Source organism: Oncorhynchus tshawytscha, linkage group LG11, assembly GCF_018296145.1.
Source record: "Oncorhynchus tshawytscha isolate Ot180627B linkage group LG11, Otsh_v2.0, whole genome shotgun sequence".
Taxonomy (NCBI): domain Eukaryota; kingdom Metazoa; phylum Chordata; class Actinopteri; order Salmoniformes; family Salmonidae; genus Oncorhynchus; species Oncorhynchus tshawytscha.
In genome coordinates this window covers 48,915,161-48,930,309 of record NC_056439.1, presented here as the reverse complement: position 1 = coordinate 48,930,309, position 15,149 = coordinate 48,915,161, and the positions used below count along the sequence as shown (strand labels likewise).

The following is a 15,149-nucleotide window of genomic DNA, read 5'->3' as shown; positions in this document are numbered from 1 at the left end:
AATTAGCAACCCAAAAGTTGTGAGTTCGAATCTCATCACGGACAACTTTTGCATTTTAGCTAGCTACTTAGCATGTTAGCTGAACTCGAACTCTTTTAGCTAACCCTAATCTTAACCCTAACCCTAACCTTAGCCAGCCAGCTAACATAAGCCACCTAGCTAGAATTCGTAACATATTGTACGTTTTTCAAATTCTTAACATGTAAGATGAATCATAATTATTAACATAACATAAGAAATTGGTGATTGAAAATAACAAATGAATACATACCATATGAAACATAACATACAAAATAAATTAGGTCGCCCAGATTTACTTAAAGAATAATACGAAATTCTCAGACACCAGGTTGCAGCCAGCTAGTCAGCCAGCTGATGACGCTATGGCAGTGCAAGAAAGCGCAACACAATTCAATAATAAATCAAGAGCAGCCTTGTAACTTTGCCCTCCCTAAGATCCTCATCCCTGCCCACCTCTACCGTCTTGCTTTCTGCTAAAATAATACTATGCATTATGGGAAAGATTATTTGAATTTGGTTCAGGATTTTCCATAAACAAAGTAAAATTATACAGTTGTTTTAATATGAGTACAAGCATTTCAGAGGTACAGTTTTGGCCAGAATACATTTGTTATGTTCAACTAATGATTTTAGTCTTTATTTTGTTTAACCAATTTAACCAAATTCCAATGCCTTCTGTTTTTGTGAAAAAGTTTGTTCATGATTTACACTAATAATATTCATTAACAATCGAAAAATGTCAGCAAATACATTTATAGCGTTTAAAAATAAAACGTTTATTCATTTATTGTAACGGCAAAGTATTTCAGTTTTTAATTACAACTGTCGGTTTTAATAACCTGTAATAAAGCTGAAAGACCAATATACTAAAACGAATATTATTATACATCATTTGTAGCTATACTAGATGTGTTTTAGTTTTATTTGTTCTAATAAAAAATAATTTATGCACATCAAATTGAGAATAAAACTTATCTCACGAATAAGCTTGTATGTGATTGTATGTGACGCTCGGGGTCGCAGTTTGCCTGAACAATGGAAAACAAAATTGCATCCTCTCCAAACCCATCGCATCGTTTGCCTAGCCTAGTGTGCGTAAAGCAGGTCACACACCTGCCCCGAACCAACACCGAACTGCGATCCTTTCTTCCCACGTCTAATTTTCGATTGGACAACTTTCTCCCACGTGTGTTGGCCGGAGATGCTTAAATATGCCCCCAGAGAGCAAATGATTGTACTCGTGGTTTAGTATTATGAATTGCTTCTTGATACGGACCTATTAAAAGAACCAACTGCCCGCCACAGGATGACATCGTTAATCGGAGGACTTGTCTGTTGTATTTCCTTCCTTGCCCTGGAAGTCCAAGCAACATACCGACTTCATGGGGGATACCATCCTCGGCAGCATCAGGCAGACAGCCCTATCGTGCCACGGCAAACGTTTCAGCGGGGCTTCCAACAGCAACAACCATTTCAGAGTGTTCAGCAACCAGCTCAGTCTCAGAATCAAAGAACTATTGATTTGGGAGGTTGGTTCATTTTCATGCATTGTCTATTATTCTGTAGAGAGGCTTATGCTTTCTGTCTACAGTGCGCAGACAGCGGTAGCCGGTATTTGGAATAGTCAGCGCAGACTGCTGTTTATATTAAATTATATTTGAGTTTATAGTATATTTAAATTAATAATTTGCCATTGACGTCCATGTATGATGTGCATTAAAGTTTCGAATGTAGTCTAATCTCCTGTATGGAATTACAGAATAAAGGATTCTCTAAATGATTTGATACTGTAAATATACATTCTTATCTTGACAGACAATAACATAGATGTAGAAATTCATTAGTAGGAACATGTTACCAAATAGCACATCAAAGGAAGGACTATCAAAGGAAGGACTGTCAATGTGTAGGCTTGTCAATGTGTAGGCTAATTTACTCAGTCCTTTGAGCTAAATTAAACATTCCGGCTATTATATTTCAAAGTTAAATGTTCCCGAACCCATCAACGTTACATTGTGAGAAATGGAAAACAAGATACTGTATGATGTCGATTACTACTGTAGAAGTTGTATTTTTAATGTTTATTTTTCATCAGCTTTTTTGCATCTGTACTCAATTGCTAGCAGACAGGATCGATTCTTAAGGTTAGCAGCCAGCCTCTTACTGATGCTTAAGGCTATAAGCGTTTTTTTTTTGTACTTCACGTCATCACCATGTAAGCCATAGGCGCTGGACCAAAAACAATAACCATTGCTCTACTGCATCTTCCTCCCTCGTGGTGGCCCAAAGCACATGGCAATAATCACTAGTACTAGCAGCCACACAGGAAATGGCCACCAGTCATGTACCTCCAGCTCACTGCACCACCCCTTCGACCTGCACCCCCACCCCTCCCTTCTGTGGGTGCTTTTACCCCTTTCTTTTCCCAATCTCTTATCTTGTTCAATGATTGAGCAGGTGCTGTGGTAACAGTCACTATTGTGTTTTTTTTAATGTCCTCTGCAGGTGAATCTTGAGAGAAATAGGATAAACATGTGCTTACTATACTACATTGGATGAATTGACTTTCAAGTTCAAATTTAACCTTTATTTAGCTAGGTAAATCAGTTAAGAACAAATTCTTATTTACAATAACGGCCTACCCGGGGAACAGTAGAACAACAGATTTTTTTTTTTTTTTACCTTGTCAGCTCAGAGATTCAACCCTGCAACCTTTCGGTTACTGGCCCAATGCTCTAACCGCTAGGCTATCTGCCGTCCCAAGTTACCATGTTTACTTCCCTGAGAAAAGGTCAGAAACAAAGCTGTGTTTAATCTCGTATCCATTCCTAATCCACTTTACATCAAATTCCTTTATTACTTCAGATTCCTTTATTACTTCAGATTCCTTTATTACTTCAGATTCCTTTATTACTTCAGATTCCTTTATTACTTCAGATTCCTTTATTACTTCAGATTCCTTTATTACATCAGATTCCTTTATTACTTCAGATTCCTTTATTACTTCAGATTCCTTTATTACTTCAGATTCCTTTATTACATCAGATTCCTTTATTACTTCAGATTCCTTTATTACTTCAGATTCCTTTATTACATCAGATTCCTTTATTACATCAGATTCCTTTATTACATCAGATTCCTTTATTACTTCAGATTCCTTTATTACTTCAGATTCCTTTATTACTTCAGATTCCTTTATTACTTCAGATTCCTTTATTACATCAGATTCCTTTATTACTTCAGATTCCTTTATTACATCAGATTCCTTTATTACATCAGATTCCTTTATTACTTCAGATTCCTTTAGACTTGTATTTCTACTGCTTTGTTTTGTAGCATATCGTTTCTGTGTGTAAAGAAGAGTGCACGATTGCCCGCTTAAAAACGAACGTTCCCGTCCAATCTTTTTTTAAATAGTAGCACATGTTAAGGTGACTTGCTAAAACCTTAAGCAACTCCAGGCCTGAATGTGAAACCTGAATGTGTTTGATATATACTGAATGTACAAAACATAGGGAACACCTGCTCTTTCCATATCATAGACTGACCAGGTGAATCCAGGTGAAACCTATAAATCCTTATTGATGTCACTTGTTAAACCCACTTCAACCAGTGTAGATGAAGACTTGAGACAATTGAGATATGGATTGTGTATGTGTGCCATTCAGAGGGTGAATGGGCAAGACAAAATATTTAAGTGCCTTTGAACAGGGTATGGTAGTAGGTGCCAGGCGCAGCAGTTTGAGTGTGTCAAGAACTGCAACGCTGCTGGGTTTTTCCATGCTCAAAAGTTTCCAGTGTGTTTCAAGAATGGTCCACCACCCAAAGGACATCCAGCCAACTTGACACAACTGTGTCAACATAGGCCAGCATCCCTGTGGAACACTTTCAACACCTTGTAGAGTCCATACCCCGATGAATTGAGCCTGATTTGAGGGTGGTGCAACTCGATATTAGGAAGTTGTGCCTAATGTTTTGTACACTCAGTGTATATGACAGAGGAACTCTGGCTAGCAGTTCCCTGTTAAAGTGTGTAGAGCAAACCATTTCATCCTCTGTGGTAAAAACCTATGTCACGTTCTTTTCCCTCGCAGAAACCCACTGCAAAAGCCGCCCCCTAGATCTGGTGTTCATCATCGACAGCTCCCGTAGCGTACGCCCCCAAGAATTTGAGAAGGTCAAAATCTTCTTGGCTGACATGGTCGACACCCTTGAGATTGGCGCAGACGCCACACGGGTGGCCGTTGTGAACTACGCTAGCACAGTGAAGATTGAGTTCCTGCTCAAGACGCACTTCGACAAGCCAGGCCTGAAAGCAGCGTTGGCGCGCATCGAATCCTTAGCGGCTGGCACCATGACTGGGCTAGCCATTAAGACGGCCATGGAGGAGACCTTCACCGAGGGATCGGGCGCCCGGCTAACCAACAAGAACATCGCCAAGGTGGCCATCATCGTGACGGACGGGCGGCCCCAGGACACGGTGGAGGAGGTTGCCGCGGCGGCGAGGGCGGCAGGCATCGAGATCTACGCAGTCGGGGTGGACAGGGCAGACATGAAGTCCCTGCGTCTCATGGCCAGTCTGCCATTGGACGAACACGTGTTCTACGTGGAGACCTACGGCGTCATCGAGAAGCTCACGTCCAAGTTCAGGGAAACGCTGTGTGGTAAGAGAATGAGGCTAGTGCTAAGGCTTAGGTGAGAGATAAGTCATGTTTGCAAGTCCTCCTATAATAGCGGTGCACAATTGAATAAGATCCTCAGTCCTTCTGGTTTCAGTTTCTTTCAGTCCTTGACACCTACTAATGTTACTGACCACCCAGGAAACATACCTGGTTTCCCAGTTCTAAACTAGTTGTTGGATTCCCAGGTCTAAACTAGTTGTTGGATTCCCAGGTCTAAACTAGTTGTTGGATTCCCAGGTCTAAACTAGTTGTTGGATTCCCAGGTCTAAACTAGCTTTTGTTTAAAAATCAAGAATGGAAACCAGCAGATGCGGCTCTCGAGGACTGGTGTTGTGCACCTGTACCCAAAAAACATTGACTAATAGTAATAATTCTTTCAATATTTAATGTGAAACAGTGATTAAAAAAGAAAAAAAGATTCCGTATGATAACCCTCAATTGACCAATTAGAAAGTAATTAATAATTTACCTGAATGAATTCTAACCTGATTAATCCTGTTCAAGGTGACGATGTTGTCAGACCAAACCAATCAGCTGTGAGGATGTTTGTTTACAGGTGTGGACGCCTGTGCCCTGGGACACGACTGCGACCACATATGTGTCAACAACAACGACAACTCGTACGCCTGCAAGTGTCGGGAAGGCTATACACTGAATGCAGACAAGAAAACATGCTCACGTAAGGACCACAAGCCTCTATCGGGAATGTGGATAGCACTTTGTTCGATAGGTACCTACATAAGGACTTCATAACACATTCATAACCCATGAATAACCCATATATAAGCAAGCATTTCCCAACAACCACAGGTTGATTTTTGTGATACTTATACTGCAGATTTCAACGATTGTTGACATAAGTATTTATGAAATGCTAATGTACTGCTTGTGAAGGTGTTATGTTATGTATGAGTTATGAAGGTATTGTGAAGTCCTTATGTAGGTAGCCTTCAAATAAAGTGTTACCGGAAAGTTTTTGTTTGTAGGGGACATATTTTACTGTATTTATTGTGTAATACAGAAATGGGAGGGTAACAAAACAAGCCTTGTATTTAGGGGCAAAGGTCAATATTAATGTGAAAGATTTTGTCTTATGTTTACACTTGGCAGCAGGTTCTTTGCAAAACCAAAACCAAAACCAAAACCAGAACCAGAACCAGAACCAAAACCAAAACCAAAATGGATCAGGTTCCAACGGTTGGTGCACCTTTATTTCAGAATTCATAGGCTAGACATCCTAAGTGCTGCTGTTATGGTATGCATGCCCAGTGCTTGAAGTGGACTGAAATAGATGCCACAGTCATTCTGGCTGCTGGTACTGTTATATTTATTATTCTACAAGAGGTGCAGAAACTCATGATGTGGAACATTTAAGGTGCCCCCCGGGAACTCAGTCCCTGTGTGTTCTTGCCAAAGTCAAGCACTGTGCATGCCACTATCCAATGCGTTTACGCCATCTTCGCTAGCTAACATTGCTTTGTCCCCTCTTCACCTTATAAGGCCAATAGATGGTGAGTTTGTTGTGATGCGTCGGCTTGGCTTATTTAGCATTAAAACCCACAGAGCTGCAGAGTAGCCCGGGCTGCAGAGCTAAAGCTCTCGACCTGCCTTGGTTATCAACGGTTCCAAGAGGGTCCGCTTGGACAACTTTGAGCTGGTGAAGAGTCGGCGCTGGCACTGTCCAGGTTGGCCTGATCCGGGTACACCAGCTGAGTCCGGACCTAGTTCACCTTAAACCACCACCAAGGCTTTGAAGAAGGCAGTGAGAGGTGTTCAGTACATGGGTTCCATGACCGTCCTGCTCCACCTGCTGGACAGGAGCTTCACACAGGGAGAAGGCACCAGGCCAAAGTGCCCCGGGTGGACAGTTGCAAAAGGACATCTCGGAGCATGCCAGGAACCTTAAAGAGCAAGGTGAGAGACCTTTTTCTTAAACAGTATAATGTAACACCATTTTATTGAGTTGAATATATCTGAAGTGGTAAGATGACAACTCAAACTCTAAAATGACTCACTTTTTTTTGTTTGTTCATCCAGTACATTTTTTGAGTTCATTATATGAATGCATGTTTCCTCCTACCGTAGCTGTGTAATACTTAAACATCCAATCCCATGTATATCATGCACCGTATCGCAGTTTTGAGTTTGTCAAAAGAGTGACCTTTGTCCTGTCCTGTCTTCCTTCTCTCTTTCCTCAGGTGTTGAGATGTACGCGGTGGGTAAAACGGAGGAGAGCGAGCTCCTGGAGATCGCCTCTGAGCCCCACATACAGCATTACGTTCACTCGGCTGACTTTAGCACCGTGGAGCAAGTTCTGCCACTGTAAGGAAGAAGGAAATAGATGAGCATGGGAAGGTGCAGCATGAGCTAGCTGCTAGAGAAACAACAACTAGATCCAGGAGAAGGACCCAAAGGAGCCTGGTCGACTGACTTGTGTTTGGCCTCATACGTTTGTTGGACTGATGCCTGGGTATTTCAAATTGCATGCAGTCACCTGTGGTTTGTTTCACATCTACGGGAGACCTTGAAAATCAAAGTATACATGATGGGTTTGTGTTATGATGAACAGATGCTTGATTGAAGGGCTTGTCTACTGCCTTGGTTAAAGCTTGAATGAATGACTGGCCTACTGCCTTGGTTAAAGCTTGAATGAATGGCTGGCCTACTGCCTTGGTTAAAGCTTGAATGAATGGCTGGCCTACTGCCTTGGTTAAAGCTTGAATGAATGACTGGCCTACTGCCTTGGTTAAAGCTTGAATGAATGACTGGCCTACTGCCTTGGTTAAAGCTTGAATGAATGACTGGCCTACTGCCTTGGTTAAAGCTTGAAGTGATTGTTAACCTTTTGCAAAACCCAATTGATTTACCATTGACTTCCCCTCAATGATCTAAAAAGACTTCACCTGATCTTTGACTAACTACTTGACTGACATCCACTTGACTGTATGCATTTGTCTGTACTGGAAGTTTTGACTTTACATTAAGTCAACTAGTTGTAACACTTTACATTACGTTGCTCACAGTAACAGGGAATTGTAATATTTGATTGCATTGTGCAATGTGTCACTACACAATTTGTTTCCTTGTATCCACAATGGAAGATGATTTTAATAGATCCCTTAGTGTGGAAGAAGTGACACTTTATGGGGGGCTGCTGAGGGGAGGATGGCTCATAATAATGGCTGGAATGGAGTGAATGGAATGGCATCAAACCCATGGAAACCATGGAAACTATGTGTTTGCTGTATTTGATACCATTCCACCTATACCACTCCGGCCATTAACACGAGCCCATCCTACTCAACCAACCTGTACGTAATACTGAGTAGCCTATCATATTTAGACGACCAAAATAATACAGGAAAAGCTAACAGATAAGTTGTTTATTGGTAACTGCAGTAACTTAACGTCAAGTTTTTTCATAAAAAAATATAGCATTTATTCATTATTGCCATTGATGTCTTTTTCAGAGGACGCGAATGAGATGAGTGGGAATGAGCTGAGTGAAGACGCCTGTATGTGTGAGGCTCAGATTGCGTTCCAGATGAAGATGCGGTCCACCATAAAGCAGCTGACCAACAAACATATCCTTTTAACCTCACCGGTCCTTTTTATAATGGGTAAGGGTGGTATTTACATAGGGCTTTACACAAGATCTCAAAGCCTCTACCACCAGCTAACAATGTTGTATGGCCATGTGTATACTGGTCTACTTTAAACTGTTACACTTCCCTGTTACACTTCAGTATATGCATTGAGGAAGACAAGTCATTTCCTTGACTGTTATTTCCACTTGATGACCTATCGAGGAAAGTGACCCAGTTTGGAGGCAGGCGTTGATTCTAAAGAAGAGGACGCTGCAAAGAGACCATTCAGAGCTCACCCAGTTAACCTCAATCTAAAATGACTGTATAGTTTTCCTCTTTTATTGACAACAGTCCATTTTGGAGTCATCGTACTGTATAACCTCCTTCAATATATGTGTTTTTTTTTTACATCTAAAGCAATGTATTTAAAAATTGAACAATAATGTTCAATTTGCTCACAACAGATGTCCCCATTTCATTTTTAAAGCTAGGAACAATATTTGTCCCCCCATGGTGGCACCTTTCCAGTTGAACAACATTCCATCTTCCACCACATCAGCTATAATAAAGAGGAAGCAATAGAGGCTCCGTCACTGACCAGTGATTTGTTTTCTTATTGTGGTGCAGGATAAATGAAAGACAAGACACACAAAATGTCATTTCTGTCAATATATGGTGTTCTATTGCTCTATTTTCTAGTGTTCTATTTTGGATATTTGTACAAATGTACACATTAAATACATATTTTGAACAAATCTCATTAACATTGTTTCTGTCTGTATTTTTTTGTCATAAAGATTAAAGTGCTACATGCATGTGCTGTATATATACGTCAAGCACAATATAAAAAAAACATAAGAAATACATTTTTTTTAATTTTTTTTATTTCACCTTTATTTAACCAGGTAGGCAAGTTGAGAACAAGTTCTCATTTACAATTGCGACCTGGCCAAGATAAAGCAAAGCAGTTCGACAGATACAACGACACAGAGATACACATGGAGTAAAACAAACATACAGTCAATAATACAGTATAAACAAGTCTATATACGATGTGAGCAAATGAGCTGAGAAGGGAGGTAAAGGCAAAAAAAGGCCATGGTGGCAAAGTAAATACAATATAGCAAGTCAAACACTGGAATGGTAGATTTGCAATGGAAGAATGTGCAAAGTAGAAATAAAAATAATGGGGTGCAAAGGAGCAAAATAAATAAATAAATTAAATACAGTAGGGAAAGAGGTAGTTGTTTGGGCTAAATTATAGGTGGGCTATGTACAGGTGCAGTAATCTGTGAGCTGCTCTGACAGTTGGTGCTTAAAGCTAGTTAGGGAGATAAGTGTTTCCAGTTTCAGAGATTTTTGTAGTTTGTTCCAGTCATTGGCAGCAGAGAACTGGAAGGAGAGGCGGCCAAAGAAAGAATTGGTTTTGGGGGTGACTAGAGAGATATACCTGCTGGAGTGTGTGCTACAGGTGGGAGATGCTATGGTGACCAGCGAGCTGAGATAAGGGGGGACTTTACCTAGCAGGGTCTTTGCTGGCTGTCTCCAAGTCCACCAGCTACTAAACAATTTGTATGGAGAATAATTAACCCCCCTAAAAAAGGAGTGACTGAAAAGTGATTGTCAAGTTCATATATGCCATTTCGCAGACACTTTTATCCAAAGCAACTTCAGGTCATGCTTGCATACTTACATCCAAAGTGAATACAGTTGTAACTACATTTTCATGTATGGGTGGTCGTGTGAATCAAACCCTCAACCCTGGTGTCAAGCACCATGACCTACCAACTGAGAGCCATACATGACCAAGGAATTTTACAGACTAGGTGGATGATTAAAAAGTATGCACATAATGTTGCCAAACATTTCCCAGACTGAGCCATACTGTAGATATTCTAATACATGGCTCTGGCATTTCCCGTTTCAGAAGTGTTAACATTCACAAATGGGAACAGTGCATGGAGATAATAAACTTGGAATAAAGAGACAAACATGCCGAAGGGAGTGCAACGAACAAGGACTACAACACAACACAGCTATAAATAATGATGGACTACAATTACCGCAATGTTGAGAGCGGAAGCCCAGACAAAAGAGCTTTCCGGTGTGTGGTTACCAGGGATACCGATGAAAGCGACGTCGATGTTCTGCAACGAAAGCTGGCGTGTGAATTTAGTTTATGAAGGAAACCCATAGTTTTGAGATGCAATATATTCTCACCTATGCATGTATTTTGCGCGGAGTTTGCTAGCTATATTCTACAATAGTTTGTTTGTCAACGGTGACTGAATCTCCAGCTAGCTAACGTTACTTCCATAAGCTAGCTAGCAAGTTGCTATCGTTTGCTCTCTAACATTGCTAGCTGGCTAATGTTAGCTTTAGCAAGCAAATTCTAGTGAACGTGTGTTGGGTCACTTGGCAGCAACGATGTTTATTTATCTCAGTAAGAAGGTAGGCATCCATTTCGGTGACATTTAGCTGTCAGATAGTTTTGTTGATACGCGTGAAGCTTCCATACGTCTCTCACTTGTTGTTGCCTATCAAGACGAGAACCGCATCAACATGCCATTATGATTAATATTGTATTCATCACCATCATGCACACAGTCTCTTGCATGCTTGAGCCAGCCATTTACTGCTAGCTAGCTAGTTATGAGACCTGCAAACTAACGTTAGTCATACAAACTAACGTTAGTGCATGTTACTACCTGTGATAGCAGACACATTTTCAGAGCCTGTTGGCATAAGCAATACAATCAATGTCCCCTTTGCCTACAACAGTAACAACCAGTTATAATCAATTTGATCTAAATGCACAATCCTCTTCCCCTCTCAGATTGCCATCCCCAACAACATACGGCTGAAGTGTGTGTCATGGAACAAAGACCAAGGCTTTATAGCCTGTGGAGGGGATGAGGGTCTTCTCAAAGTCCTTAAGCTGGAGACACAGACAGGTGAATTGGCTTTCCAACACAAGTTACCTCTATAAGTTGAGATTGGCTGAGAGTACCACCTGAGCTATGTTATGCAATGTTTACAAACTCATTTGATTCAGATTCATTTGAGTTATTTAGCAGACACTTTTATCCAGAGTGACTTACAGGAGCAATTAGGTTTAGTGGCTCAATGCTCTCAACCGTGATGCTACCTGCCTCCCAGATTCCAAATGTTTGTGAAACAGAGCTAGAGTAGCTAATTGTGTGTGAAAAACAATTTAAAACTGAAATGAGCTTGGCAACAGTAGACATACTCTGCCAGCAGTATTATGTCAATTAGAAAGTAGGATGGTGAGTTTCTATCTGAGCTTTACCCCCATGTGTTACCTAAAGGGCTCAGACTTTTCTGTTTCCATTGGCACGAATGTCTCATGGGACCATGGCCCTGGCGGACTTGCTCTGACTTGGCTAACTGTGGACTTTTAATGCCTTGTCACAAAGCAACTGTCTTTGTGATGCAGAGGTTGTTGATTCTACTCACCCCAAGTCTTTAGTGTCACACTCCCGATGGAAACACAATTACACTAGAGCCTACATTAACATAAAACACTGGTGTGGGGTAAGTCTTAGGTGGAAGTGCAGCATAATGGTGTTAGGAACAAATTTGCTCGGGCTTCTCTGTATTAGGCTACTTTAGAGCTATGGTATGATTCAAGCAGCTTGTGATGTTGACAGGCTTATTTAACTCACTATAGGCTAGATAATCAAATAAAATGTTATTGGTCACATACACGTGTTTAGCAGATGTTATTGCGGGTGTAGCGAAATGCTTATGCTCCTAGTTCCGACAGTGCAGTAATATATAATTACTTAGTGTTAGGAATTACTGTACTAGTATCCTATAAAGGAATTAGGAGTGTCCTATATATTTAAGTAGCCTAAACAATAGTGTTGTAATTGTAAAAACACACACACAAAAAAAACATGACCTCTTGTTCTCATTGGCGCTGTGAACTTTCAACAGACGATGCCAAACTCAAAGGACTTGCAGCACCCAGCAATTTGTCAATGAATCAGACACTTGAAGGCCACAGTGGTAAGTAAAGCGCTATTTATGCCTCTTTCTGGGAGCCAGTGGGACCTCTGAACTCTGTTTGTTGTTTGGTATGACACAGGTGCAGTCCAGGTTGTGACGTGGAATGAGCAGTACCAGAAGCTCACCACGAGTGACCAGAATGGTCTCATTATTGTGTGGATGCTCTACAAAGGTAGGCTACACTGTATAGTCACATTTACTGATAATAATGCATGGGTGGGGGGTCCATCAGGATGCCGGTGGTCAGAAAGACTGTAGTGGTGTTACACTTGAAGGATATGTCAAGTCAGAGAAACACTTCAGCCATCTTGAAGCCATCTCAGTGTTGTCCATTTCTGTTGACTATTATGACATAATGATATGGTGTGGGACTATGTGGGACTATGTGATGATTATAATGATTGTGGGACTATGTGATGATTTATAATGATATGGTGTGTGACTATGTGATGATTATAATGATTGTGGGACTATGTGATGATTATAATGATTGTGGGACTATGTGATGATTATAATGATTGTGGGACTATGTGATGATTATAATGATTGTGGGACTATGTGATGATTATAATGATATGGTGTGTGACTATGTGATGATTATAATGAAATGGTGTGTGACTATGTGATGATTATAATGAAATGGTGTGGGACTATGTGATGATTTATAATGATATGGTGTGTGACTATGTGATGATTATAATGATTGTGGGACTATGTGATGATTATAATGATTGCGGGACTATGTGATGATTATAATGATATGATGTGTGACTATGTGATGATTATAATGATTGTGGGACTATGTGATGATTATAATGATTGTGGGACTATGTGATGATTTATAATGATATGGTGTGTGACTATGTGATGATTATAATGATTGTGGGACTATGTGATGATTATAATGATTGCGGGACTATGTGATGATTATAATGATTGTGGGACTATGTGATGATTATAATGATATGGTGTGTGACTATGTGATGATTATAATGTAATGGTGTGTGACTATGTGATGATTATAATGATTGTGTGACTATGTGATGATTATAATGATATGGTGTGTGAATAGGCTGCTGGTACGAGGAGATGATTAACAACAGGAACAAGTCCGTGGTGAGGAGCATGAGTTGGAATGCAGACGGCCAGAAGATTTGTATTGTTTACGAGGACGGGGCAGTCATTGTTGGATCTGTAGATGGTAAGTGCTCCTCTCTTTAACACGTCTGTCTGGACAGTTTGGTTCGTTTTCCCAAACAGAGATTAAGCCTAGTCTTGGGCTAAGAAACACTTCCATAAAGAGGATGACCTAAGAATTGTTTTTCTAATTCATGCACTGGGTCCATCGGGTTATTTCAGTTTTAACAGTCAGAACAAGTTGTCATTGGATTGCTGTTGCTTTCTCACACCCATTGTATAATGGTAATGAGAAAAGCATCATGACGAATATGGCACGTGGTTGTTTTATAATGGATGTGTTTTGTCTTTTTAGGTAACCGAATCTGGGGGAAAGAGCTCAAGGGAATTCAGCTCGCTCACGTGGCCTGGTCGCCAGATAGCAAGATCCTCCTTTTTGGGATGGCCAATGGGGAAATCCACATCTACGACAATCAGGGAAACTTCATTGTAAGTCTGGTAGCCTTTGAAAAAGATAGCAACACCCCAAAAGTAACGATGGATAGCGCTTTTTGTACACTTAGTAAAGGTGCACGTTTCAATTGTTCAAGAGTGTTTAATGCAACCCCACTTCTGAAGAGTGGGTAACATAGTTCTAGGAGACTTAGAGATAATCATTATGTTGCAGATGAAGATGACGGTCAGCTGTCTGCATAACGTGACTGGAGCCATCAGTATCGCAGGGATCCACTGGTACGCAGGGTCAGAGGGCTACGTGGAGCCAGACTGCCCCTGCCTGGCCATCTGCTTCGATAACGGACGGTGTCAGGTCATGCGATACGAGAGTGATGAAAGTGAGTGAATTGGTCAAGAACTTTTGTGAAACAGCACAGTTTAAAAATATATGGCAAATAGAAATCAAACTGGATGGACATCAGAAAAAGATGGGTGAGATTGAGGGTAGAGGAAGGACAAAATAGAACTATTGTACAATAGATTGTGTTCATAAAATGTATATAGTATGTATAAGCTGTAAGTAGAAGCCTGGGTGTTGTTGCTCATTAGTTTGTTCCAATGGGTAGAAGGGTGGTTAAGTTAGTGGAAAATAATAAAGGAAAATATAATAAATATGTTAAAAAAAATATATGTATGTGTGTATGTACAGTTGAAGTCGGAAGTTTACATACACTTAGGTTGGAGTCATTAAAACTTGTTTTTCAACCACTCCACACATTTCTTGTTAACAAACTATAGTGTTGGCAAGTCGGTTATGGCATCTACTTTGTGCATGACACAAGTTGTTTTTCCAACAATTGTTTCACTTCTAATTCACTGTATCACAATTCCAGTGGGTCAGAAGTTAACATACACTAAGTTGACTGTGCCTTTAAACCGCTTAGAAAATGATGTCATGGCTTTAGAAGCTTCTGATAGGCTAATTGACATCATTTGAGTCAATTGGAGGTGTACCTGTGGATGTATTTCAAGGCCTACCTTCAAACTCCGTTCCTCTTTGCTTGACATCATGGGGAAATCAGCCAAGACCTAAAAAAAAAATATTGTAGACCTCCACAAGTCTGGTTCATCACTGGGAGCAATTTCCAAACGCCTGAAGGTACCATGTTCATCTGTACACACAATAGTACACAAGTATAAACACCATGGGACCACACAGCCATCATACCGCTCAGGAAGGAGACGCGTTCTGTCT

The 15,149-nt window shown here is 40.6% G+C and overlaps 2 protein-coding genes across 4 annotated transcripts in view; both read left to right on the top strand.

The window, feature by feature from the left end:
* Positions 1 to 1,068: 1,068 nt before the first annotated feature.
* LOC112262135 (matrilin-3-like) lies at positions 1,069 to 9,043 on the top strand. 2 transcript variants are annotated; one of them, XM_024437852.2, is made up of 6 exons: positions 1,069 to 1,550; positions 4,116 to 4,685; positions 5,260 to 5,382; positions 5,814 to 5,900; positions 8,174 to 8,287; positions 8,497 to 9,043. In XM_024437852.2, exons 1-6 carry the CDS (start codon positions 1,328 to 1,330, stop codon positions 8,541 to 8,543), a joined length of 1,164 nt encoding a protein of 387 aa, XP_024293620.1. In that variant the 5' UTR covers positions 1,069 to 1,327; the 3' UTR covers positions 8,544 to 9,043. The 2 variants fall into 2 exon arrangements, with proteins under 2 accessions (XP_024293620.1, XP_024293621.1); XM_024437853.2 differs by lacking the exon at positions 5,814 to 5,900 and having other exon boundaries at positions 1,070 to 1,550.
* A 1,363-nt stretch (positions 9,044 to 10,406) lies between these two features.
* wdr35 (WD repeat domain 35) overlaps positions 10,407 to 15,149 on the top strand; it is a 45,859-nt gene continuing 41,116 nt past the window's right edge. For both annotated transcript variants that reach the window (XM_042330217.1, XM_042330216.1), the window contains exons 1-7: positions 10,407 to 10,741; positions 11,127 to 11,244; positions 12,251 to 12,322; positions 12,402 to 12,494; positions 13,395 to 13,523; positions 13,815 to 13,948; positions 14,127 to 14,292. In XM_042330217.1, coding sequence (XP_042186151.1) covers positions 10,718 to 10,741; positions 11,127 to 11,244; positions 12,251 to 12,322; positions 12,402 to 12,494; positions 13,395 to 13,523; positions 13,815 to 13,948; positions 14,127 to 14,292 — 736 coding nt within the window. In that variant the 5' untranslated portion in view covers positions 10,407 to 10,717. The remainder of the gene's footprint in view (positions 10,742 to 11,126; positions 11,245 to 12,250; positions 12,323 to 12,401; positions 12,495 to 13,394; positions 13,524 to 13,814; positions 13,949 to 14,126; positions 14,293 to 15,149) is intronic.

What these genes read in the sequence shown, in the direction of transcription:
- LOC112262135 (XM_024437852.2), top strand. Translation starts at nt 1,328, where the DNA reads ATGACATCGTTAATCGGAGGACTTGTCTGTTGTATTTCCTTCCTTGCC. An exon ending in GTTCAGGGAAACGCTGTGTG is followed by an intron (nt 4,686 to 5,259) that starts GTAAGAGAATGA and finishes GTTTGTTTACAG; the next exon opens with GTGTGGACGCCTGTGCCCTG. An exon ending in AAAGCAGCTGACCAACAAAC is followed by an intron (nt 8,288 to 8,496) that starts ATATCCTTTTAA and finishes TGTTATTTCCAC; the next exon opens with TTGATGACCTATCGAGGAAA.